Here is a 27,922-nt window from a genome sequence, read left to right as displayed (position 1 = left end):
TATTTTCAAAGATTTTTCAAAAATTTCAAATACCACCCTGTACAATACATTTTTCAATCATTTTATTGAAAAAGGACTTAGGTTGTTGCATTTATTAAATAAAATAAATTTTTAATAGTAAAAGGAGTTCCATATTCTAAAATATTGAAGATATTATTGCCGTTGAGGACATTTGAAAGTTATAGCAACCGCAATTATTTAATATTTTCATATTAAAGTAGGTACATTTATCTTCAAAGAACTTGTCATTTAAAATTTAAACGGCGTTCCGTACACGTAGATCGTTAATAGAACGAGTGAGCGTTTGAATTTTACAACTCGCAATGTCAGTTGTACGCTCGCAAACGCAATGTATCAGTTTATTAGTGCATTCCTTCAGATGGTTAACTTGTCTTAAATAGACTGACGTGATCAATTTTCAACTCCATTCCACCTAATACCTACTATAAACGCATTTGCTCGGGTAATTAATCGAGATATCATCCGTTACGAAATTGATTCTACTTACTAATTCTAGAGCGCCCCGTGACCCACTTAGATTTTGAGAAACATAAAATCTATATATTTGTAGCATTTGAGTGTATATGGCATTTATGTGGAACTCGCCTTACGATAGGTATTTAGAACATTGTAGATAGACATTAGTCGGATAGTTAAGGTCGTTGTTAGACACTTTTTTTTGTTTAAAGTAGCTTTGAGTTTTACGAACTATAATTTGGAATTCAAACATTTTTTGGCGCTAAGAAGTACCGGGTACTGGGTACTGACGTAAAAATACTTTATCGACAAATTTAATGTTGAACGCCAATCGGCGTTACATCATTAAATACCATCATTAAGACATCAACAAAGAAAATAAATAAAAATCGAAACCATGACAGAATTATTGCCTTTGAACCCTTCGCATTGCGACAAAGGAATATTTTAAACCGAATCGAAATGCGTATAATTTGTTTGTATAATTAATATTGTCAATAGTAGAATTATGATTGTGATAACTCCTACAAAAGGTAGTGGTACATGACATTCATATTTTCGAAGCATAAAATAAAATGCTGTACATATTCGTACCTTAACATAACAAGATCGTTAATATTGGCGAAGATATGAATAATTTTTGTTGCCGATACGTTTCGCAGTTGTAATATTTTCGTTATTCCCAATGCAATTATAAACACAAAAGAACTACGAATTTGTAAACATAGCCCTAGTGTGAGAATTGCAATTTTACATCAAGATAGAACGCCGTATATTATATGGCAATCGATATGAAAAATCATAATCACGCATTCGTGTTTACAATAAACGCGGTCCACGATCAAGTTGGTGCAATATGGATGGAGCCATATAAGTCATAATCGTGAAAACAAGGGAGCTTTTTGAGTTTACTGCGTTTTCACGATCGTCCCTCTGTTTCGTCACGTCGAGCGCTGCAAGTATTATGTATTTTACTGAAATACCACAGTGTCTGGTTATTCTTAGTATTCTGAATTTATGGCGGTCGTGATTTCAACTGAGGGACTCCGGCCCAAGCGGCCTTGAATAGTGCAACTCATTTGCGGAACAAATGTCATTATTAATGGCCGCCGCAAAATTTCTTCAAATTCGTGATTGCTAATCTTGTAAGCCGCGAGACGAGCGAACTAGTTTAGTAGGTGAGAGATCGACATTGCAATCTCCATTATGTTTTGCAGTATCGAGCGGTTTGTCAATTGACAATCTAGACGTCTACCGTTACAATTATTGCGTGCAATTTTCATACATTACGGCAATTGCGCCATTTGTTGAAACGTACCGTCTTCCTTTTGCGTTGTCCAAGAGGATACTAATTTTGATATTACCCATCATTATATTCATTAACCCGTGACGGCTACGAGAAAAGTAATAATTGGAAACGATAAAACAGATATAAACAAGATGATGTTTCTAGAACAGCTAATTAACAAATCTTTTATTGCGAGTATCCACAAGGAAAGCAACAGTTAATCTGATTTTTATGCAGTTTGCGGTTGTGTGCAAATGCAAAAAGGAACTCAAAACCTCGGATCATAGAGTAATGATTAGGTAATACTGGAGGAATTTTAATGATATAAATCCCTTGTTCATGTTTCGAGTTCACATTCCCTTTTGAAAATTTGTAACTCAGTATTTCACTAACAATTCCCCAACAAAATTGTCAAAATTAAATTTTCTCAGTCCAGCTCGTAGATGCTGCTCTGCTCCTGCAAATTAAATTACTGCGTTATGGAGTCTGGAATAGTGAAAAAATAGTAACGCAAATAAAGATAATCCACGTGAAAAATACTTAAAAAGTAGCAAAGGAAGCGTCCATATCATGCACAGTTCGGCACATTTTACACGAAGAATTCAGATTAGAAAGATGATGAAAATGATGATCACAATTAGATAAAATATTGACATCTGCTTATGTCGTTTTGAGAAGAATCCAGCCGATTTTCTGATTTGTGAAAAACGCAAACTTTACCTTCTATAACGGTCCATGCAAAACCCAGTGTCCCTTACTGACGAATCATATGGTTTTTGTTTTTAGAATACCGAGATGAGAAAATAAAGGCATATCTGTGAACCTCACCAGATCTCTGATATAAGGAGATTTCCGAAGATCTCGAGGTATTCCAGATCATCTTCCATAATCCCGAGACCACTCCGGTGCTAAGGTTTTCCCTAAAAACGCTTACTATTAGCCTACTCTCGAGCCTACTCCACAGGAAAGGAAGGTTCGCCTGTCACTAGTATGAGAGTTTTGTAAGCTGAGCCCCCTTGTGGAAGAAAATAGAACCGTGGTGTCTGGGGGCATGACATACCCCCTAGCATACCAAGATTTCCCCAAAGGTTTCGATAACAGTGTTAGGGGTAAAGAAATTTCGAAAATTTTTTTTTATTATACTTCCTTGAAATCACCTTATTTACACCTGTATTAGAAATAATGGTATCTTGCCTTTTCCAGGCTAGCGCACGGAAAAACTTTTTTGTACTCATTGAATGGAAAGATAATGTTCCAAGCATCCTCGATGCACGGGAAAACGACTTTTCCTACGACTTTCAATGAAAATGACATATGTCGTACAATTATGTTTACTTGAAAATTGACAATTTCGCTCACTTATGGCAAAATGTAACGGAAAACAAAACGCACCCGTGTGATTTGCTTTCTCATAAGATCTACCATATATTAGAAAGCAAATCGCATGTTACGTTTTGCTTTCGTAGTAGTCTAATCTTCTTTAACATCAACGTAGTAGGCGTACGTCAAACTCTAAAATTGCGATTCGTTTATTTTTGAATTTATTCCCTTGTGCTACGCGTTTAATTCCTTACTTAATTTTAATGGCGAAAAGTGATTCTTCCATGGAGGTAGAGTGTACTCCATCCAACATCAGGGAAGAGGCAAAATCCACTACACTCGAATTACTACTAACTAAATTGCGGGTGAGTTATGAAAAGTAGCGTACGTCTAATAATATTAGTAAATTTCTTGCAGAAGCTCCAAACGACAAGTACCTCTTTGCTAAAGTAATTATAACAATAGTTCGTTAAAGAGAAATCGAATCTATTTCGTATTTTTAGATAGTTTTAGTAGTCGGTTGGTTCAAATAAAATAACTTTTGTTTCATTATGTAAGTAGATTTTTGGTTGTATGGAGAGTCGTAGGAAAAATAGTGTACATGACTCGTTTGAAAGCCACTTCACATCTCGTGTGAAAAGTATCGCTTTCAACACTCGTTACGTAATATACTATTTTGTACTCATTGAATGGAAAGATAATGTTTCCAAGCATCCTCGATGCACGGGAAAACGACTTTCCCGCATCGCGGTGTTTTTTAGTTTCCGCTGGAGAGAAGGGGTTTGCGCGTTCTTCGGTTGGTAGTACTTATTGAAGTCAACGAACGTCATGTCATGGTTAACTGTCATCTGCTGTAAAATCAATTAAACCGTTGGTTGAGGGTATTTAGTGCGATTAATCGGAAACAGACGTACACTAAGTTTTACGTAAATATATAAACAAGAACTCATTACGCAATCAAATTATTTTTCAGAATTGGAACTCAAGAAAAAGTCAAATTTATTGTTAAAACGTCTTAAAATGTGACCAGTGATATTCTGCAACTATTCGCATATGCAGTTTAAGAAAGCACATATTAACACACACAAGGCTTCCAAGGATTTTAAATGTAACGAGTGTATTTACGCAACTCAAGATATTCAGTGCAAACGATGCAATGCCGTGACCAGTAGTAGCACTCATTACAAAGGCAAAATATGTATTAACCAAAGATGTGGAAGTTTTAAATGTGACCAGTGCATTATTAAAAGTGGGTAGTTACAAAATTATGTTACCAACCAAACATATGATTGTGTTACCAACTCATGATTAAAAAAAAAGCTAATTTACAAAACTTTATTAATTTTGACCTTTTTTTACGCAATTCGTTACAAAAAATATTGTACCTAACTCTTTCGGAAAGAATTTTCCCGCATTCGCACTAAATGCAGCACTCCCTACGGTCGTGCTGCAAACAAAGTGCTCATGCGGGAAAATTAACTTACCGAACTTGTTAGGTAAATAACTATTCCCGCATCGCGGTGTTTTTTAGTTTCCGCTGGAGAGAAGGGGTTATGCGCGTTCTTAGGTTGGTAGTACTTATTGAAGTCAACGAACGTCATGTCATGGTTAACTGTCATCTGCTGTAAAATCAATTAAACCGTTGGTTGAGGGTATTTAGTGCGATTAATCGGAAACAGACGTACACTAAGTTTTACGTAAATATATAAACAAGAACTTATAACGCAATCAAATTATTTTTCAGAAGTGGAACTCAAGAAAAAGTAAATTATTGTTAAAACGTCTTAAAATGTGACCAGTGATATCCGCAACTATTGGCATATGCAGCTTAAGAAAGCACATATTAGCACACACAAAGCTTCCAAGGATTATAAATGTAACGAGTGTATTTACGCAACTCAAGATAAATCAAATTTGAGATCACATTTGTTCACACGTCTTCTAGGAATATTAAATACGATCAGTACCTACACTTACGCGATCAATAAAAGCACTCTTTTCAAAGCATATTTGTTAACACTGAAGACTTCCAAGGATATGCAGTGCAAACGATGCAATTCCGTGACCAGTAGTAGCACTCATTGCAAAGACAAAATATGTATTAACCAAAGATCTGAAAGTTTTAAATGTGACCAGTGCGATGAAAAGTGGGTAGTTACAAAACTATGTTACCAACCAAACATATTATTGTGTTACCAACTCATGATTTAAAAAAAAAACTAATTTACAAAACTTTATTAATTTTGACCTTTTTTACGCAATTCGTTACAAAAAATATTGTACCTAACTCTTTCGGAAAGAATTTTCCCGCATTCGCACTAAATGCAGCACTCCCTACGGTCGTGCTGCAAACAAAGTGCTCATGCGGAAAAATTAACTTACCGAACTTGTTAGGTAAATAACTAATTCCCGGTCCCTTTGATTCTTTCCGTGCGCTGAATATAAATACCCAAAATATTGCTTTAAAATACAAATTTACAGGGAAGTAAACTAATTTTCAGAAAATCTATATACGTTGTAATGTTTCATATGTAAGTATTTTGCGTTTTAATTCGTAGATGCTTGAATATTTAGATAAACTTCTTTGAGAATTTGTGACATTTTTTGACGTTTCGTCAACTTTATCTGAAATAAACTAATTAAACAAATCGCCTTTGAGATGATTTGACAGTAACCATGAAAACGCATTTTCTATAACTGTTACAAAATAAAAATGTTAGCGAGTTTGTTGTTTTTTATGTTATCGATTTAAAAGAAGTATAATAAAAAATATCGTTCATTACACGTCCAGAAATGCTTTTTCCGTGCTTGCATGACTTCCCGGGAATTTGCCACGCGCGCACGGAAAAAGCCTGCTTACCGGACTCCTAATGAAATATACTATACTGAGGGTGCCAAGGGTCATTCCATACCCCCAGACTCCATGGTACTACACTGTTTCCTCAAACATTTACTATTAGAGTATTCTACTGGAAAGAATAATTTATGTCCTTCTCCAAAAACTAGTATGAGAGTGTTGAAGGCCGAGCGCCATTGTGGAAGAAAATAGAACTGTGGGGCCGGGGGGAATAACTAATTCCCCAGCCTTTCCGTGCGCTGAATATAAATACCCAAAATATTGCTTTAAAATACAAATTTACAGGGAAGTAAACTAATTTTCAGAAAATCTATATACGTTGTAATGTTTCATATGTAAGTATTTTGCGTTTTAATTCGTAGATGCTTGAATATTTAGATAAACTTCTTTGAGAATTTGTGACATTTTTTGACGTTTCGTCAACTTTATCTGAAATAAACTAATTAAACAAATCGCCTTTGAGATGATTTGACAGTAACCATGAAAACGCATTTTCTATAACTGTTACAAAATAAAAATGTTAGCGAGTTTGTTGTTTTTTATGTTATCGATTTAAAAGAAGTATAATAAAAAATATCGTTCATTACACGTCCAGAAATGCTTTTTCCGTGCTTGCATGACTTCCCGGGAATTTGCCACGCGCGCACGGAAAAAGCCTGCTTACCGGACTCCTAATGAAATATACTATACTGAGGGTGCCAAGGGTCATTCCATACCCCCAGACTCCATGGTACTACACTGTTTCCTCAAACATTTACTATTAGAGTATTCTACTGGAAAGAATAATTTATGTCCTTCTCCAAAAACTAGTATGAGAGTGTTGAAGGCCGAGCGCCATTGTGGAAGAAAATAGAACTGTGGGGCCGGGGGGATACCCATTGAATACTCCCCAGCTGAGCATACGAAGACAAGGTTACCTTTTCATAAAGGTTACCATGACAGTGCTAGGGATAATAGAGAAATACCTCCAGTGCTAAACTTTTTTTTGTATTAGCATACTCCACAGTAAAGAAAAAGTCATTTGTCCTTTTCCAAAAAGTAGTATGAGAGTCTTAAAGGCTGAGCGCCATTTTGGAAGACAATAGAACCGGAGGGTACGGAATATCCCCCAGCATACCCATATTAGATTACGTTTTCCCAAAGGTTACCATGACAATGCTAGGGGTAATAGAGAATGAATGATCGAGTCCGTCTTTCATTACTGGGGGTGCTCTGAAGGAATATACTCCCCAGAGCTAAGCTTTTCCCCAAAAATATATACTATTAGCATACCCCACAAGAAAGAAAAATTCGTGTACCTGTCCCCCCTCCTGGCGGGTAGTCCAGACCACCAGACCCTCCGGTGTTAAGCTTTATCTCAAAAACGTTTACTATTAGCATAGGTACTCCACAGGAAAAAAAGATTCGCCTGTCCTATTCGAAAAATTGCTATGAGAGTCTTGAAGGCTAAGCACCCTTGTGAAAGAGAACAGACCGGGAAGATCTGAAATACCCTCTAGTATACGAAGATTTGATTACCCTTTCGCATATTACCAAAACAGAGCTAGAGGTAAAGGGAAAGAATTATCGAGTCCGTCTTTCTTTACTGAGGGTGCTCTCATGGAATACCCCCCAGAGCTAAGCTTTTCCCCAAAAACATATACTATTACCATACCCCACAAGAAAGAAAAATTCGTCTGTCCTTTTCCAAAAACTAGTATGAGATTAGATTACCTTTTCCTAAAGGTTACCATGATAGTGCTAGGGGCAATAGAAAAGGAATGATCGAGTTCCTTTCTTACTGAGGGTACTCTCTGCGGGGGGGGGGGGGGGGTGCACTCCATCCCCCCACCCCTACCCGCCGGTGATAAAGTTTTCCCCAAAAACTTTTACTATTAGCATACACCACAGGAAAAAAAGAGTCGCCTGTCCCTTTCCAAAAACTAGTACGAGACTTTGAATGCTGAACCGGGAGGTATGGGGAGTATGCATACAAAGATTAGATTACCTTTTCCCAAAGGTTACCACGACAGTGCTAGGAGTATTACAAAAAGAATGATCGAGTCCTTATTTTACTTAGGGTACTCTCTTCTGGGTGGTAGTCCAGACCACCAGAACCCGCGGCGCTAAGCTTTATCTCAAAAACGTTTACTATTACTATCAATTCCAAAAAACGTTAGGAATGTAGGAAATTTCACAACTTTGACTAGGTCGATTTTGTACTAAAGACGAGTGTAATAATCTCGTTAAAAAATATAATCGAGGTATTAAGTTGTGATTTGTTCTTGAATGGTAAATACTCTTTATCTTGTCATATAAACCTTGTGAAGCTGGATTAGAAGGTGGTGCAGAGGAACGACGATAATGAAGAAAGTAAAGAAGAGTAAGAAGAACGTTAGTTGTTTGTCATTTTTGTAAGGGGCTCTAGAAATTTATCAACGGAACACTGTATCACGACCGACAATGAATGAAGTCAAGTAATTTGTAATTAAGAACTTATTATTTTCTTGTTCGTGTAAAAAATATACCTACGCACAGTATTAAACTAGTGACAGTAGTTTGTTGTTTCATATTTTTGTCTTTTACGTACTGCAAACGATAGTAAACTAGACCAATATGCGTTACTCCTTAAATACATCAACCTAAATAGTTTTGCAAATTAGCAAGTCGAATAATATTTCGAAACGTGTAATTTTTTTTACGTATTAGGCGCTCTATACAATTTTCTATCATCATCCTCATCCATTCGTTTCTGGATCAGTTTTAATGTGTAGTGAGGATAACTACAAACTAAATCATACTGTCAACAAATTCGTGAAGACCCAAGTCGACATTCCGTAAATGCTATATTTTAAGCTTTAAATAACCGCGCAGGTAAAACAGGTAATTTATGAAATATAAACACAATTCAACACTTGCACTTCTTGAGTTTTTCGATTTACACCCCCACACACCTATCGTTTTGAAATCTCCGAATTATGATTTGACTTATATCGATGACAATGGCCTCACTATGTCGTAATCATCCATTAGTTCCTCTAAGCAATCGACGAATCGTATAAAAGTCTCATAATTGAAATGCACACTTTGATCACCACTCATTTTCAAAAACCTCGCACAACAACACATATTACAGGGGTATTGTTAAACAGTCCTTTATAACTACCGCTTTACGGTAGTTTATGTACGACGGATATTATGTAACTTGTTTAGTTAAAAAAAGGAGTCTAAGGAATAACAACTGTCATGCTACCCTCGGGGCGAGCTTTCGGGAATATAACTTTACAAACAAAAGCATTCCGAAGAAAATTCACCGTCTACGTCACATCAGTACTATTTTTACCGTTTACCGGCCTCAAAATGAGTTCATCAGAAATAAATGATGGCAGTGTAGTGCCATTATATTAAAATGACACAGCCAATCACAGTACAAATTCAAATTTACGGCAACAAAATGACTGACATCCGGAAATTCAAACTTACCGCCACAAAATGGCGTAACCAATCACAACGCAGCACGGTGATGTCAGAAAAAAATGGGGAGGGGATAATCAGACTTTTACCATTTATAAGAATTAAAAATATTTTAGATTAAGTTTAGTTAAATTTTGATGAGCTACTCCGTGAGCCCGACCAAAAATCTCAAAATACGTATAGTCCCGTCAAATTAGACGTAAAAATGCTAAATGGTTACAAAAGGTCCGGTAGAAGATTTTATTTTTCAAACTTGTTTAAATAGTAAAGAGAGAGAAAAATCCAAGTTTGCCAATGCGACTGATGTCGGGAGAAATTTCTGTGGTCAAAAATCTGCAATAATTTTTGACTTTTTTCGGTTTGTTTAAAATAACTCGCCAACGGCAATACTTAAGTAAAATCATCCATTATTAAAAACTAGTGTATAAAAGTACCTTCAATTTGATATTTTGTTTGGCCCCCTAACAGGTATAGCTTAGGAGATACACTAATTTAAAGTTTCGTGTTTATAGTAATTTTTAAAAATAATAACATTTTTTTGTCTCAGATTTTGTATGTACATGCATCTAGTGATGTCATATCCAAATTTTGAAAATGGTGGAGGGAGAGGGGGTAAATACACGTTCTACCCTTCATGGTATTCTAATGAAAGGTCTCATCGAAATGAATTGGTTTCTACAAACTATAACCTTCCTGGGCGATTCCGATCACTGGGTGACCGGCGGGGTGGGGGTATTATCTTCCATGGTATTCTAATTAAAACGGAAAAAAGGAATTGTTTTCTACCAGTTCCCGTCTTTCTTTCTAACCTCTTATCAAAAAGGAGGGAGGGGGGGGGGTTGAGGAGGGACTTGTTTTATCCTTTATGGTGAAAGAAATTACCTTTTATCAATCAAGTCTTCCTCCAACCGAATATCTTGAAAACCAAGTGTCATAAGAGGGCACTATTCTTTTTAATCACGCATTTAGTGGGTGTCACACCACTTCCTCCGTCTTTGGACACGGGAAGATAAAATATTGTGAAGTGTTACACACCAATTTTGCGATGAAGGAAGTGGTCACAGTTTTCAATAAGCCTAATCTGTGTGAATTTATTTTCAAGTCCAGCAACGTAAAAGATGGTTTATTTTCAAAAATTACTATAAACACGAAACTTTAAATTAGTGTATCTCCTAAACTATACATGTTAGGGGGCCAAATAAAATATCAAATCAAAGGTACTTTTATACACTATAGTTTGTAATAAAGGATGATTTTACCTAAGTATTGCCGTTATGCGAGTTATATGGGAAAAATCGAAAAAAAGCAGAAATTTTTGCAGATTTTTGACCACAGAAATTTCTCCCGACGTCAGTCGAATTGGCAAACTTGGATTTTTCTCTCTCTTCACCATTTAAACAAGTCGGAAAAATAAAATCTTCTACCGGACCTTTTGTAATCAGAAAGCACAAATTGACTGGACTAGTACCTATACTTTGCCAGAAATTGAATGTTATTTTTTATCCTTATGAAATATGGTTGTTGAACTTTTAGCGAAAAACCAAAAACAGGAGCGGATTTTGCGCGGTTACTATGGTGACGCGAGATCTCAAAGTAGCCGAACCGAAATTAAGATTCAGTACCACAAAGACGACGGACGTTTGGCTACTTTCAGTCACCATTTTACCGTAATTGTTTAGCAGGATTAAAATGATAAAAAAAAAGTTTGCAATGGTTGAAAGAAGTTCGCGCAAATCGCCGGGAAATAAAAAGAATCGAATTGAAAAAGTCAATTAAAAAAAGCTTTCTGTGGGAAGTGACTTTTAAAATGATAATTACTGGAAACATTAAACTTCATTACTATATTAGCTACGCAACGGACGTTTTTTTTCTCACGTTAATACCGCGAGTTTGCAGCATTCTCTTTAGTTTGAATTAACACCTACTAACAATTACAAATACAGATTTTTCAGTGTAGTACCCAAATTGGGAATAAAACAAACAACGAAGACCATTAGAATAATTAAGTGGTAAAATGTAGTCAATTGAATCAATAAAACAATCGTTTGCAAATTTTGATCAAATTCGGCCTTTAATTGTGCCACTAAACACCTATTGTTCTTTTATGACAATTTCCTGTCATATAATTTTAATTAGCGGTGCACTTACCAGAATCTAAGACAGATGCCTTAACGGCTCCGACAAATGTATCTCGCTTGGCGTTTTCTTTTACTGAGTACGTGTATCTTGTCTGCTCAAAAATTGGTGGACGTTGAGCCGAGTCGATTATGCTAATGAAAATCTCGGCGTCGGCGATGGATTTGAGGCCCCCACCGTCCGTGGCGGATATGTTCAGGTGATGAAAGGGTTGGCTTCTGGTGGATAGCGAGTTAGGTCGTCCGACGAAGATTTCGCCGCTGTTTCGATCAATTCGAAACAGTCCGGCGTCGTTTCCCGTTACAATTCTGTACGTTACCGTGCCGTAACGTCCCGAATCGGCGTCCGAGGCGACAACCACCACGACGGGAGTTGTTGCTGATGACGATGCGCCACCCTCGCGAAGCGAAACGTTGTACTCGCGAGGGTAGAATGTTGGACGGTTATCGTTAACGTCGGTAACTTGAATTTTGACCATTGCCGTTGTACTCAATCCACCTGGAAGAAGAAAGAAATATTTTAGCGCCACCACACGCGTAGGTTGATGCCTCTTTGATTAAATAAGTATTTAACTGGTATCGATAATCTATCCCTCTAGCTATATCGAAGTGGGATATCATTAATTTAAAGACACGACCTTGCAAAGATTTGTAACGCGATTAAATTGTTTCCGCCTCGAAACTTATTGAGGAAGAATTATGAATTGTCGATTGAGGTTCGTTTCATAAATATAATATTAAACAAAATAAAAATATGAAATGGCACAGATGCAAGGGGCGTTGAAATACAGCAATTCACGATTTCGTGAGTAGCTTATTCGAAAGAATGACATCGTGATATTCCCTTTGTTTTGTCTTGTTTGCACTTCATAAATACTTAATAGGTTATAGATACCTCGCTATGCACTGTTTGCTTCCGCAGTGTTACAAAATTCTTAGACCGTTTGGTGTATTCAAGAATTCCTTTGAATAAAATACATTGAATTCTACCAGATGTGTTGCAAATCGGAAACGTTTTACCACTGATTTATACTAAAATCTCATGTGCGAACAAAAAAAAACGAATCATCCTTCGATTGCTTGTCCCCTAAAGGAACACTCAATCACTTATTTTAACCAAAAACCGGCAATTATTACAAGGTAAGTTAACAAAACTACATCATTAAAAATTGTAGTAATACATATTGTAAACTAGCAATTATTAAAAACCAGAATGTTGTTTTTAATTCAATCAAATAACGTAAAACCAGTTGCAACGTGAAAATTTATTTTAAAATAATGACGCTCAATATAATCCTTTAGTTATTAGAATCCTGCTGAGTTTAAACAGTTAACAGGAAAACATTAATTTACCTATTTTATTATTAATTTTTGTCATCTCTGGACGCTCAACGCTCAACCCATATTTCGCTTTATGGCCGCGAGTTTAGACCAAACATTTGCTAATTAGACAGAGTTCGAAGTAGTCGCGTGGAGACAATGAACCAGGTAGTTTTTTTTTATCTTTTGACATTAAATTTTTAATATGGTCAATATTTTTGATACTCCCATCTTAATGGTCAACGCGCAATATAAACAAGCGGCGTTTTTGCATATGACACTTAACTTTTATTCTGAAAAGACACACGGTGACGTGAGAACCTCAAAATTCCTAAACGGGATTCGGGCGAAATGTTTCTATTTTATGTACCTATCACTTCTTCTAAAGTAAAGAAACCCCCTTGAAAGTGGTCCACTGTAAGAGATGTGATCCCAAAACATCATTCCCCACCCTCGGTAGTAAATCTGAAAACATGTGACGGTCAGCTTAGCTGAAATCTTTATATTCACCTCATCGTGTTGGGATAATGCTATTCTTCAGTGACTTTCATCAAATCTTAATCCATGCAGTTTCATTGCTGGTCCTAATCCTTCGGCCGTAATACTAGTGTAACGGGAGCCCGCCAAATCATTTAAATTTTTTCACTTTATAAATTTTATTTATATTGCGGCACGACCGACTAAAATTTCATAGTACCACTTTCATACGAACGGCGGGCCAGTATGGCGCAGATGAGTTGCAGCTCGGCTGCAGTACTAAGGGTCCGTGGTTCGGATCCGGGTTCAGGCAACTTTCCAAAATGCCATAGCTATGTGAGCTGTTTTTCTTTACTAACGGGCCATCAAAAATGAGTAGCTGTCGCCTTTGGAAGTTGAAGTTAAGTACGATTGCCCATGTAAACAAAAATTCCAAAAGTGACTCGACATCTTGAAAACTGTGGGAGTAGCTGAGGCTTCGGGCGGATGAACGGAGAAAGTGGTCATAATAGTGCTTTCCAACATGAGTTGGAACATGCACTAAAAAGGTAAAAACGTAGAATCCAGTGGCGTAGTCAAAAGACATTTTGAACCGACGTTTCTGAGATTTGGTCAAAGTTTAAATTTTTAACATGTTTGTATAATTATACAGAGTGTGTGTAATATTTTAATTTTTTGTTATTTGTTATTTCAACTAACTACCTTACCACCCAATTTTTGTTTACATTACTTATATGTAACACCATGTGTGGCGCAATTCAATTAAAGCTGAACTGTGGTGCTAAGGGTCTCTGGTTCGAATCCGGGTTCGGGCATGGATATTTGTAAATGTACAGTGGGTTGGGTTAGTGGAGCAGCCTTGGCTGAAACCCCGCCCACTCAAAAATAAAGACAAAATAAAATAAAAAATAAAATAAATATTATTATATTATATCACATTTTTCAAATGTTTTTGACATGTTTCTGCCGTTAGCCATTTTTATTGATTGGTACCAGCTGGCTTAATTGCCATGGATACTATAAACAAAACAGAATCGCTATGAATATGGCCTACTATTTAAAAACAGTAAAAAAATAAGGTTTTCATGGCTAAAACTAAAAAATATATAGATTGTGATACATCCATGTAATCAGGAAAAAGAATGAAAACAATTTATAGAGGGCGTTGCATTTAAAAAATACCAACATTGGGTCAAATCTCAGAAACTATGGTCCAATCTAGGGTCTAACAATTTTTTTACTTCCTCACTGGTTTCTACGTAAAAATATCGAAAATAGGAAGTTTATATCTTCTTCCTATCGTACATGAGTAGTAAGATATGATAACGTTCCAAAAAGTCAAACACTTCGTTTCCACCCTGTATCTCAGAAACAAACGTAGCTGGATTGATTCTGTGTGTGGTATTAAATGTTTCACAAAAAAATGCCGCAGGGTCGCGAAAACCGCAAGACTCTTTAAAATCAGTTGAGATACACTACAGTCTTTACTTGTCCGCACTGAGATAAATTGGTCAGGATTCTAGATCAATTCTCCTAAAAGTAGTTCAAAGTCACACATTCGGACGGATGGATAGACCGGATAGATAGGCTGAAAACGCTATGTCGTTAATTTGGGTGGTGTTAAAGACGGTCAAAAATAAGCATTTAATCCGAATAAACCAATGGTCCAAAATGTTTCGGTTGCGCGCTACGCTCCCAAAAGTCCAAAAATTTGCGTCACTTTTCTTTGTAATTTTTTCTCAGGAGCCAAAACAGATACAAGGATAGAATTTGCGCTTCTGGTTAGATTTTTAGGTATGCCCTTTCCGATTTTGTTAAGTATTTCCAAAATTTGTATCCGAAAATGGATCAACCCTAAATGGATGCGTACAAAGTTCTTATCTGGACGAAATTTGGTGCCTAAAGATTTTGGAACATCAAAATAATGTAATGTAATAATCCAACATTGGTTTTTGAAAATTGCCACTGCAATTCTAGTCGAACCACAAAATTGGTGAAAATGTCATGAAATTTGGTAACTATACTCTCTGTATTTAAGAACAGAGCTGTGTAATTTGATACGACTTTTCAAACACTAAGTAACACTTTGGAGGATGAAATGAATAGTTAAGTTTTTTGTTACGCCCTTTCCGATTTTCTACCCATTTTTACAACCCGCACGTTAGTAAGGGAGGTATTGCATTGTGATAAAAAATGACCAGGTAGATAAGCTTTAAACGATCCTGCTTATAATATGTTGCAGAGAATGAAATACGCAAAGAAAAATTTTAAAAAATCATATCTCTCGAAAGGGCGTTGCTGCTGACCTGAGATGAAGCAGGATGATGTGGAAAAATAGGAGCACAATCAGGATCATGTTTGGGGGATCCTGCTTCAAAAGTGTTGCTGAGAAGCAAGTTGTCAACAAAACTTCAAAAATTCGTATCTCTCGAACGGATGGTGTTGCTGACCTGAAATTTGAAACAGGATGAGGCAGGATGATAGCAGCATAAGCAGGATTGAGTTTGAGTGATCTTGCTACCAAAGTGTGGCCAACTTCCCTCATCTTCTACCTTGTTAGTAAAAGATCACAACATAGACAACCTTTTACAAATAACTAGGTGACTACCGAAACATTTTTAGCGCATTTTTTAAGAATTAAAAAAATGTGCTATTGTTTGCATTTAGTCCGTCTGTCCGTTCGTCCGGACCCATTTCTGCGGTTTTGAACTAAATTTAGAGGAATGGTCCTAGAGTCCTGGAATTTTTTGCAATATGTAGTCTATACATACCTTGAAGGTGAGATGCTCTTTTTGAATGTAAAACGTGCATAGCTTTTACATCTGACAAGGTCTCATAATTTGCATACGCATACCTTTAGTGGTGTGAAAATGGAGGGGGGGGGCGATAAACACTCGTTCTACCCTTCTTGGTATTCTAATGAAAGGTCTCACAGAAATGAATCGTTTTGTACCAACTATAACTTTCCTGCGCGACTCCTTTCCGAGATCAGTGCCTATCACCTGGACGAGGTGAGGAGGGAGGGGGTAGAAATTAATTTTATCTTTCATGGTATTCGAATTAAAGGTCTCAACAAAGGAACTGTAACAACTACCGCCCTACTTTCTGACTCTGTATCAAAAGAGGGGATTGGAGAGGGAGGGCAGGGGAGGGGGTGGAACTGGTTTCATGCTTCTTGGTATTCTAATGAAAGGTCTCACAGAAAAGAATTGTTTTGTACCAACTATAACTTTCCTGCGCGACTCCTTTCCTAGATCAGTGCCTACCACCTGGACGAGGGGAGGAGGGAGGGGGTAGAAATTAATTTTATCTTTCATGGTATTCCAATTAAAGGTCTCAACAAAGGAACTGTATCAACTACCACCCTACTTTCTGACTGTATCAAAAGAGGGGATTGGAGAGGGAGGGCAGGGGAGGGGGTGGAACTGGTTTCATGCTTCATGGTACTCTAATGAAAGGTCTCAACGAAAGGAATTAATTTCTACCAACCATAGCCTCCTCCGCGACTCCTTATCAAATAATTCCTTATAACTCAAGAACAGATTGTTGGAGGCTGGTACTCACAAAGAACGATTGGGACGCCTAGAAGAAATATATCTATTGGTGATGTTAAAACTTTACAAGTTAATATATCGTGTCCGCAAAGGAAGGAACATCCTACTATATCAGCTTATTCGATTACAATATTAAATAAGGTTGTTGTTGCTGATCTATCTTGACATCCTTTTGTTATAATGCAGTCCAATTCTAGAATGTTTACTACGAACAATTACAATTTGTAAAAAGAAGTTGATGAGGTCGAATCTTCCAAGTAGCCTGTTTCTCTTGCAATGCAATACTTCCGGGCAACTATTTCCAGAGGAGACTACCCACGCTAAAAGTGAGTGTACTTTTCGGTGATTTGTTCTTGTCTGTCAGTTTGGAGGTCATTTAATACCCGTTTTTAGAAAATGGTAGCGAATTTTGACATTCGATTGAGGTAGAGCTGTAATGTTTAAATTCAAGAGTTTCTGATAAGCATAACAATTTCTAATTTCGTCTTCGATTATTCAAGGGTTTCGTTGAGAAATAGCAAATCGAAATGCATGCACCAATCAAAGAAAAACTGTGCCATCTACCGACAATCTTAAAAAAACTTGGCACGATTCGTTAGATATATCAAAAAAGTAGGATAATTGAGAAGTGACATTTTCTTAATTGACTTGAATAGAAAATACTATGAATTTTGCATTACCTTTGCCGATTAACGGCCTAGTTTTTCACCGTCCGTCCGTTAAAATTACTTAATAAGCAATTCGCATTGTGGAACTTAATGGACGGTGAAGTGCTAACGCAAAAGGCTAGTGCAATATAACAAAAACATTTACGTTTAATGTGCTATGCATATTACCTTGTATTCCTGAAATTCCTCTGAAGTGCAATAATATAACGGCAAGGTTGTTACTATAACGTTATTCTTGTATCAACGTAACAGCATTTACGTCAAATGGTCATAAAAACGGCAACAACTTCTTTCTCTCTAATTGATTAACAACGGGATATATCAATTTTTGGAAAACGTATAAATTGCAAGTGCATATACTTCCTGCTTTCGTGATCAGTATATTCCAATGTATTGGAATGGGGTGCATATAAGCAGTGTTCCTTGACTCATCAAATGGAAACGGCACTGCCATTTAGGAATGCCAAGAATTTAAATTCTAATGACAGTGCTAATGCTGTCGCCGTAGTCTCTTACAAATGGAATAACATTGACTGTCAGGTGTTGAAATAATAGTCGTTCTTTCACACATCACTCAGCTTATAGAGTTTAATTCAATTCGAGATCGAGAAGACAACCGTCCCTGTCAACTCGCGGGAATAATTTCAAATATTTTCGCAAGAGTGACAAGACAAAACTCACCTCTATCAGTAGCTATAACGGGAAACTCGTAAACGTTCCTAGTCTCATAATCCAAATTTGAGGCTATACAAATTTCGCCGCTGGCCGATCGCACCTCGAACTCCTTTTGTTTGCCAAAACCATCTCCGAGAGTGTAATTTACCAAGGCATTTACACCGCAATCGGGATCGGTAGCCGAAACCTGCAACAAAAAAGATTAATTAATGTTTTGTGGTAACCGTAATAATTAATCTTAATAGGTATATTATTTATAATCGCTTAAGTTGATGGATTGATTTAACTTCTTGTCGCATTTCGAAATGCAAAATAAAGAATGTCACAATTAATTAAAGCATATTCTTCGTACACGTTGTGCAGTAATCGATCATTGACTAATAAATGCAGTATCTTGATGATCGCGCGTAGTGTAGGTACCTATGCAGCAGGTTACATTTGATGAAAACTTAGAGGTGTTGAATATCCCAAACATGACAACTCCAAAGAACAAATCTTGGCTGTTTTTAATCTCGTGTTCTTCACACAAATAATATATCAAAGTCTCGGAGAGGTGAGCTTATAGGTGTTTGGCTGGACATGACTGATTACACCGTACGCTTGAGGTGGGAGGTTCGTGATTAACTTTAAGCTGCTAATGGCCGAAAAAAAAACCGAAACGTAAAAATTAAACGAAAGGATAACAAAAAAAAAACGGTCGTTAGTAAGTGATATTATGAGAGGAGAAATTTGGTAATTTTTCAATTTTGTGAACGCGTAGTGAATTGGTGCGCGATAGAAGGCGTTCGAAAACTAAAGATTCTAATCGTTAACTATACAAAATATTTCTTTGTCACAGGACGACAACCACCGAAGATGGAATGATTAAACCGACACCGAAAAACGTTTAAGTTCTATTGCGTAATAAGAAACAATTCGCTAAAACTATTAATTATAAGTATCAGAAGCAACGGGTTAAGATTATTAATTATTATTTAAATAACAGTTACGTGCTCTTTCGGCCTACATTAATAGTTTCGCTGCAAATTTCGATCACTACACTAAAACTCCATGTGTTTTCTTTTGTAACATTATGACTACATGATGTAGCTACGGCCAACAGACCGAGGATAGTGCAAAACCGTTCACTTTGAATGCCCGACAGCCAGCCACTGGAAGCACTGATTTCGTTCCTACGATTCCAGAATTCTGGAGAGCACCCGATAACCTTGTGCTTTAAACTACGCTGTGCCAGGAGAATATGAAGATGCCACATTACGAGGCGAAAAAGGTGTTACTCCCTTCGTTTCCTGGTCATCCCGACGACAGTGAAACAGTGATTATACTAAAGATCTTGTAGTCAAGATAAAAAAAAACACGTGAAGAACACGAAGCATTAAAAATTTTCGAAAGGTCTGAAGGATCTTAAGAAATTCAAGAGTGTTAAGAATTTGAAGGAGCAGAGGAATTAGAAGAAACAAAAACGCTGAAAATTTGAAAAAAGAAAAATCAAGGTAGATTGAAAGATGTTGATAAATTTAAAAGAATTCAAGGAGAAATTTAAAAGTATTTTAAAGAAAGAGAGAAATGCAGAATAAAAAATTCGAAATAATTACACGAGAGACCCCGAAGAATGATAAAAATGTGAACATTTTAAACAATCGGAAGAATCCAAAAAGCAGAAGGATAACAATCTTTATGAAATTTATTTAACAATTTCTCAACAAAAAATATTATTTTAAGGAAGAAGAGCCTTAAAATTCAATTTTCCTCCCTCTAAACTAACACCACCTGATCAACATTTATGTGGCCACCTGTGACTAAGTCACCAAAGGCGTATCCATTGCAATTCTAATCACTACTAAAATCAGACGTTCAGACCAGACCAAAAAAATTATATGAACATATTTTTTACGGAAAAAATCGCATGATACGCCACTGGAAATGGTTTATCGCGAATCTTAGCATTTTAAATTGCACCAGGACAAAGTCTCGCTATTGGTCGCGCGTAAACCGGCATGTGTGGCGCAGTTGAGCTCGGCTGGGGTGCTAAGGGTCCCTAGTTCGAATCCAGGTTCGGGCATGGATATTTGTAAATGTAAAATGGGTTGGGTTGGTAGAGCTGACTGAAACCCCGCCTAATCAAAAATAAAGGTAAAAAATAAATAAATAAAAGAGAGTATGGTTTTGCTCAAGCGAGGAAAAGAAGATGATTAAACCACGCCAAAATCTGGATAAATACAGGTTAGCCAACTATAGGAAATCGTAGAAAGCAAGAAATTCGAAAATTTGGAACACAAAAGAAGAGAAAAGGCAAAAGGGCGGGCGCTGAAAGCAGAAGTTGGAACTCGCGGGAATTAGGGGCAAGGGCTGAAGCAGATAAAGATAACTGAGTTAAATACAATTACAGGAGGTTTAAAAATAGCAAGTTCTTATTTACATTCAAGTTGGATTTACAAAAGGAATGACCTGAGCGAGGATGTGGTGAGCAAAAGAAGATTTCTGTTGAGGGATTGCTCAATTGAGATTATTGTTGTTGATTGAGTTAATATGTTCCGAAAACCGGGTTTTAAATGAACGACCAGTTTGTTCAACATAAACAGCTGGGCAATCTCTACACAACCATTCAACGTTTCATTAAATTGGGTCAGATGGACCAACAAGATTGATTGCTTTTATTATTTCATTTGATAAGATGTTTAATGGGTCTAAAATTTTCAGGTGTTTCTTTGATACATTTTAAAAATGGTTAGTTATTTTTGTACTATGTTCGCTGGGTTGGATAAAAAAAGAATTGATAACATTTTGTTTACGTGGAAATACAAGTACATATTTAAATACGGCGAAAATTGCGCGTCTTATAAAAAAATGTGAAGGTGGTTCACGATAACGCGTTGTTATGAAATGTGATTGAAGAGAGGAAGAGTTTACAACATTGGATCACATATCATCTACGATTTCAACAATGCATTTTCACATTTTGTGTTCGTATCTTGAAAATACAATACAATTGTATCTATGGTCTTTATTAGATTAAGAGAATAATTTTCTTTGCGCTAGAGTGTACACTGGATTTTTGTTCGTATGGGTATAATGAACTCAAATGCATATTCCGCAAGCGCGCCGTAACTACGGGACTGCAGATTTTAAACCTTTAATGACGTAATCCATCCTTTGTTGTGATCATTGTTCAAAATTCAGCATTTCGAGGCACCATCAGGACGTTAAGTGTACATTCGCTGGACCAATTCATGCATTGTTTTTTCCCATAGCACTATATACTATGGACGTCCGTTTTATACCCATTTAACAATGTCTTTGTACTAAAAGTAGACGTCCCTCCTTACATACATATTTTGGAAATAGGTTACACGACACTATTAAGCTCCCTACCCCAGCTACCTTAATTAAGCGTTTTCAACAACAAAAATTGCGGAAGAAGCCCGACATTTTCCACAATCTTAATACAAAGTCCACATACTTTCGTCGAAATGTGAGGTAATGTTACTCCATATATTATGATTACTTTTTAAGTTGGTAAGAGTGTACGTAACAATAAACGTTAAAAAATTATGTATAACCATACATGTGTTTGTAATTTTACAATAATAGCATTAAGTAGTTCTCTACATGTTTTACATAATGCATGTGTACAATTATTTACAGATGACCCGCAATTTTCGAGCTTGAAATACTAACAAAGTACCTATACTTACATACTTCTGAAGATTTTATACTACAACAGGTACTTCATTAAATTTTTTCAATCCTGTAAGTTGGTCGATGATAGTCAACGGCTAGTACGAAAAAGGCGCCCGAACTTAATCGGTGGTCGATAACAAATAGGCCTAGGACGATGCGACAGATGATAAGGCGGTCGATGCTAGTCGCCGGCTGATTGATGCGAAAAAGACGTTCGAAATTAATCGGCGGTCGATACGAAAGAATCGGTCTATGGAAGATGCGAGAGGTGTCCCAGATTTCCCCTCTGGGTGGTAAGCGATTCTTGACAGATGCAAAATGTAACTCTCTCTCTACGACGTTCTTCTTTCGTAAGGCGTTCCAGTTTACACTGTATGCGCTTCCAAAAGTGGTTCTATTAAAGTGGGTCAACATGTGACATGAAAGTGTCGCTAATTTTGTGTATAAGTCGAACTAAACTTAAAATTGTATTGTATATTATACCTATTTGTACTACTTTTATTACATTAATTATTACACGTGAAACCCTGCATATTTCAATTTAGTGGACTAAGAAGTGAACATAAGCTCTTAGCTGTCATTTTTGAAACGATCAGATTTTTCAGTTTTATCAACGTAAGAATGACGAAATATAAGTAACATAACAGAAACGAACTAGACATTAAATAAGATTGTGCAAAATTTCAGGCTTCTCCCGCAAATTTTTGTTGTTGAATAGCCTCAAATCAGGTGCTCTCAAGCCATTTTTATTAATTTCATGATCGTAGCTAAACGTCCAAGGAACATTTACTGTACCTCATCTGGAGATTCAAAGTACGTTTCAATGTTCATGAGCGAACGTTTGAAGTACGTCCATAGTATGACTACTATGTGGGACGTATTATGTGGTATATGCGTCAACAAGATGAACGTCCACGTAACATACATTCGTACGTCCACAAATGCACACTAGAGATTGGTAAATCTTTTTCATAGAACGGGGAAAACTGAGAATCGTAGGACATAAAGCACGAAAAAGGTATAATTAGCATACATACCAGTACCAGTACGTACGAATTATGTACGAAATAATTTATTCTTTAGGTAAACTTACGTTGTTTTGGCCCATAGAACGACGCACTCAAGACGTGTGGTTCTATATACGATCACTTCATATTTCAAAACAACTTTCTCAAGAGAAATGCTGAAAATTCGCACATAATGGATATGAAAGCATAATGGCTACTGCTTTTGCCGTACGACATTGAGTTCCCCAAGGCTCTATATTAGGACCACTTTTATTCAGCATAAAAGCTATGTGCTGAGCTTGAGCAAGAATCTTGCATAACTACTGCATGTGTGCATTTAAGCGACGTAAATATGGAACATCCGTGATCAGCGTGCGTATATTTATAAGCAAGTCGCGGACGTTTTGCATATCTACATATGCGGCATCATGTTCACTTAGAAAATCGTCAGCATTACTACAATGAAGCTGTGGGTTAGTATCATAGTGAGTCGATCCGACCTGCCAAAGGATTTTTTCGCGCACTTTTTACAAAAGAAATGCCCACTTGGTAGTAAATTAGACGAGTGCAAGTGCATTGCATACAATAAAATAATTATATACTTGCAGACAGTAGTTATATGCTTGTTAAGCACCTAATAATAATGGATGATGTAGCTACATTTATACGACTTTGTTTTCCATGTTGATCTTTAATGGTTTTGCTGCTAAATATAATTACTTCGGAAAAGTGTATAATAAAATTAATTATTAATTCTTAAGTACTTTATGATTTTTTTAATTTATATTTTATTTTTTATATCTGTTACATAAACGCCGCCAATACCACAGAACAGAACGATTTTATATATTAAATTGAAATGCAATACCTATAAGTAATAATGACAAAATCTTGCTTACCAAATTTATACCGATTTGCATGTGCAAATACGGTATACTAATTGTATTCGTCCAATAGACGTACACCGAACGTACTTGTGATACCAATAAATTGTTGAAATAACAGAAGCCGCCATATTGGATCCTAGCAATTGCAGTACCGTGTACAGCTAGAAAAGCTGCATTTCGCTTAAAACTGAATTATTTCCTCCGAATCAAATTTGTGTGTAATCGAATAGCATAGACGACAGTAAATGATGTGATTTAGCATAAAGGTACATACAGTAACGTGTCTTGCGATATCGTGCAATAGCGAAAATTTATTTCGCAATAACTCCAGATTTGTCCAATTAAACGTTACAGTAAGTAGGTTAGATAGAGCATTACCGTTTCCACTAATTGACTCTTCTTGTACTTTTTGAGGAAGTTAGCGATTTTTAGAAGTAATTTTTTCTTCCCGTTTAGGTAAAATGCAGTTAATTTAATATTACATTGCGATTGTGCAAAAGCTCGATCGTTTTCAGAGAAAATAATTGGCAATTTACTGAAATCATCCCAATCGACCATCGTTGTATTCGTTCGGTTTTATGTAATTCTACGTAAAGCATTCAATTAATCTCGGCAACCTACATTTAACACTTTCTCATTAATAGTTGCGAAATGTCGCAGAATATGAACGCGAAGAGGTAAAATCGAACACGCAGTTTTGAATTCCGTAAAATATCAACGTCTTGGAGACAGTGCCGTTAGTTTAATGGACAACCAATGGATAAACCGAGATATATTAACAGAATGCGACTCCTATGGCCCACGCTTCAGCGTATCACTACCATCTACAGGGTCAACGTACCTACTGATGCTACCATCCTTGCGATTTTGTATGCAATCGTATCTGGACCTTGTTAGTAAAAAAATGGGTGCATCACGCACACATGACGATATGATCAAACACCGTCGAGAAAAGAAGAAATGAAGGGTTGTCACCTGTAAATCGTTAATTTTCAGGTGAATACTACCTGTCGATTATTTGCTTTACGGGGAAACGTTGAGAAAACAACACCCTCCATTGTTTCGCAGTTCACGTATTCCATAGAAGGCGAATGCTACTCGCACCATCTGTACCATATTATAAACATTATGGTAAAAAATGGTAATCGCACATCTGCATACAAGGGTATGCGTTAAAAAGTACCAAAATTGTATTTAAATCCGCTCAGATCAAGATATTCTCCAAAATTTGCAAAAGCTGCACGCTTTACGGCGACATTCAAACGTCCGAGACGGCTCAGATAAAAAGGCGCCAGAAACGTGTGGTCGAGATTTTTTGAATTTGTACTCGAATAATCTAAGACGATTCATATAATTTATGTCCGAGTGTCCGAATTGATCCGTTATTGGTTCTCGTACTTTTGTGATAGAGCGACTTCAGGTTTAGATAATGTTCTCTTGAATTATAATGAGGATCCATCTGTATCCAACACCTAATTAAAGCATCTACATGCTACTCTAACTTTATTTTTCGTTCTCCTTTTTTTCTCTTACATTTCATTTTATATTTGTTTCCCAGAGCACTAATGAAAGTAGATCGAGATAAGATTTCAGTTTGGAATAATTTCTTAATTTCTTTCCACATGATATACATATACGGAATGCTAATGCAGTAAAGGGAGAGGTAGGTATACAACTTCTCGTCCCTTTCATTTTGTAATGCATCTTGTTATACAATGTGTATGATATGATAGTAGACATAATGGGATTGCATAATTAATAAACGGAAAAGAAATATTTTCAAACACTAATTGTAGACTAATTGTGTCGTTTTTCATTATCATGTCGATTAACACATTGCATTTCAAATGTTTCATGTTCTTTACGAGTGCGTTGGATTAATATTCATGACATAACTTACAGATGCATAATTGAGAAGATCTCATCTAAAGTTAATGGTTTTAATTACAACGAATGAGGAATGCATAATATAACCCTCGAATATTGTTTACTAGATCTCTTAGTGAAGGGGTTTTCCCTGACATTTGGAAATTCAGTTATGTTATTCCTATCTACAAAACCAAGAATAAAGCGGATATGTCCAATTATAGGGCTATATCGATTATGTCAGTAATACCAAAATTGTTCGAAGGTATTATAACAAATACTTTATTTCCATTACTTAAAAGCACTATCATTGACGAACAACATGGTTTTTTCCCTAGTCGTTCCACAAACACCAACCTTTTAACTTATCAGCATTACATTCTTAGTTGTTTTGATGAAAATACGCAATTAGATTCCGTATATTTTGACTTTTCTAAGGCATTTGATAGAGTAAACCATAATATCTTGTTATCTAAACTTTCTCTCGTTGGTTTATGTATAAAAACTTCATATCTAAACCAATATATGTCTCATCTGGTGTTCCTCAAGGTGCACATTTAGCTCCACTATTATTCTTAATATTTATAAATGATATCAAATCAGTGTTTAATTCGTCCAAAATATTATTGTTCGCGGATGATATAAAAATATTCAGCCCAATAAAATCAATCAACGACTGTATCAATCTGCAATTGGATATCAACGCACTCAGCCTATGGTGTGAAACAAATCAGATGGAACTTAACCTCACTAAAAGCTTTAGTATAACTTTCCATCGTACTGTAAATCCTATTCAATTTACATATACCATAAATAATTGTGCGCTTGAAAGAAAATCTAGCGTTACTGATCTCGGGGTTATTTTCTCTTCTGATCTTTCGTATCAGAAACACATTGATTTTATTTGTAATAAAGCACTGAGACAACTTGGATTTATGCTGCGCTTATCAAAAAACTTTCGCAATCCCTTTATCCTTAAATTAATGTACCTGACTCTTGTTCGTTCCTCTCTCGAATATTGTTCCCAAGTTTGGTCTCCCTATTATTCCACTCCTATTTCAAAACTCGAAAGGGTGCAGCACAAATTTCTTCGTTTCTTCAGGTTTAGGTTACGTCTGAATTCATTTGCATACCATTCTTACCTCTCCGTTCTTAAGGTATTAAGCATTAATACTTTGCTTGCTCGTCGTCAGTTTCTCGATTTTGTCTTTTTTTATAAACTTCTAAATGGTTGTATTGACTCGTCATATTTGGTGGAATTAATAACATTTAATGTTCCTGGAAGATCACTTAGGTTTAGTCAATCGTTTATCATAAAACTGTATAAAACGTTATATTTACAACACTCCCCTATTATAAGAATGATGCGTTTCGCAAACTCCTATCCGCAAATTGAAGTAATAGGTGTTGGTTTATCTGAACTTAAACATAATCTTAAGTTGCTACTAAATGATGTCGACAAATCATACTACCAATGTTAGTTTAGTTAGTTTATTACTGCTCACTATATTTATTTTTAATTTCTTTTTTCCAGTAATTTAAGCATAATTATCTTTTGTATATGTGAATTGTACACAAAACTTTAATTTTTTGGGGCCTCTCCCGTAAGACTTATAAATAAATAAATAAATAAATAAATATTGGGATTGGGTTGGAGATTGTTATAAAGTTACAGTCAGTTGCCGTTTCATGACAAAGGTAGCACACCTATTAGCAAAATTTGACCCACTAATGTTCCTCATGATGCAATGCTATTTTTGCTTCACGTAGTATGGCTTTTTCGCGTTACCTTAGTCTCAGAAATACCGGGCATCTCTGATTATTGCTTGAGATTGCTAGTTATACAGAGTGTAACGAAAATGATGAACCGTCTGTATACAGGTTGGCTACCGCTAAAAACAAGCAAGCCATGATATTTTTATTGTAGTGAATTTAAATTTCTGTTCAAAAACATTTAAAATACTCTGGAAATCATTCGAACGATATACAGGGTGAACGCATTTTGTCTGGAACACTGAATACCTATAACTTCAAAAGTTCAAAACAGCATTTTTTTAAAGAAGCTTTTTATGGTATCCAAAATTATTAAAAGTTATTGACCAATCTACGTACTTTAAATTTGTGGTCAGTGGCGTAATACTGCATGGTCAAAGGGTACGTATTTTTTTTTAAATAGCAACCACTACTTTTCATTACATATGTCATATGTTAGCGAATATTTCAGAAAACCCGCTGGCATTGAGGCACCATGAAAAAG

General features: G+C 36.2%; 1 protein-coding gene across 1 annotated transcript in view; it reads right to left on the bottom strand.

Moving 5' to 3' along the window:
• LOC116168760 (protein dachsous) overlaps positions 1–23,053 on the bottom strand; it is a 75,435-nt gene extending 52,382 nt beyond the window's left edge. The window contains exons 1-3 of the mRNA XM_031484741.1: positions 22,999–23,053; positions 18,231–18,411; positions 11,544–12,029 (exon numbers count right to left, since the gene is read on the bottom strand). Of these exons, the coding sequence (XP_031340601.1) occupies positions 11,544–12,029; positions 18,231–18,411; positions 22,999–23,013 (682 nt within the window). The 5' untranslated portion in view covers positions 23,014–23,053. The remainder of the gene's footprint in view (positions 1–11,543; positions 12,030–18,230; positions 18,412–22,998) is intronic.
• Positions 23,054–27,922: the final 4,869 nt, after the last annotated feature.

The sequence above is a fragment of the Photinus pyralis genome, unplaced genomic scaffold (assembly GCF_008802855.1).
Source record: "Photinus pyralis isolate 1611_PpyrPB1 unplaced genomic scaffold, Ppyr1.3 Ppyr1.4_LG4, whole genome shotgun sequence".
Taxonomy (NCBI): Eukaryota; Metazoa; Arthropoda; class Insecta; order Coleoptera; family Lampyridae; genus Photinus; species Photinus pyralis.
This window is presented reverse-complemented; position numbering and strand designations above follow the sequence as displayed.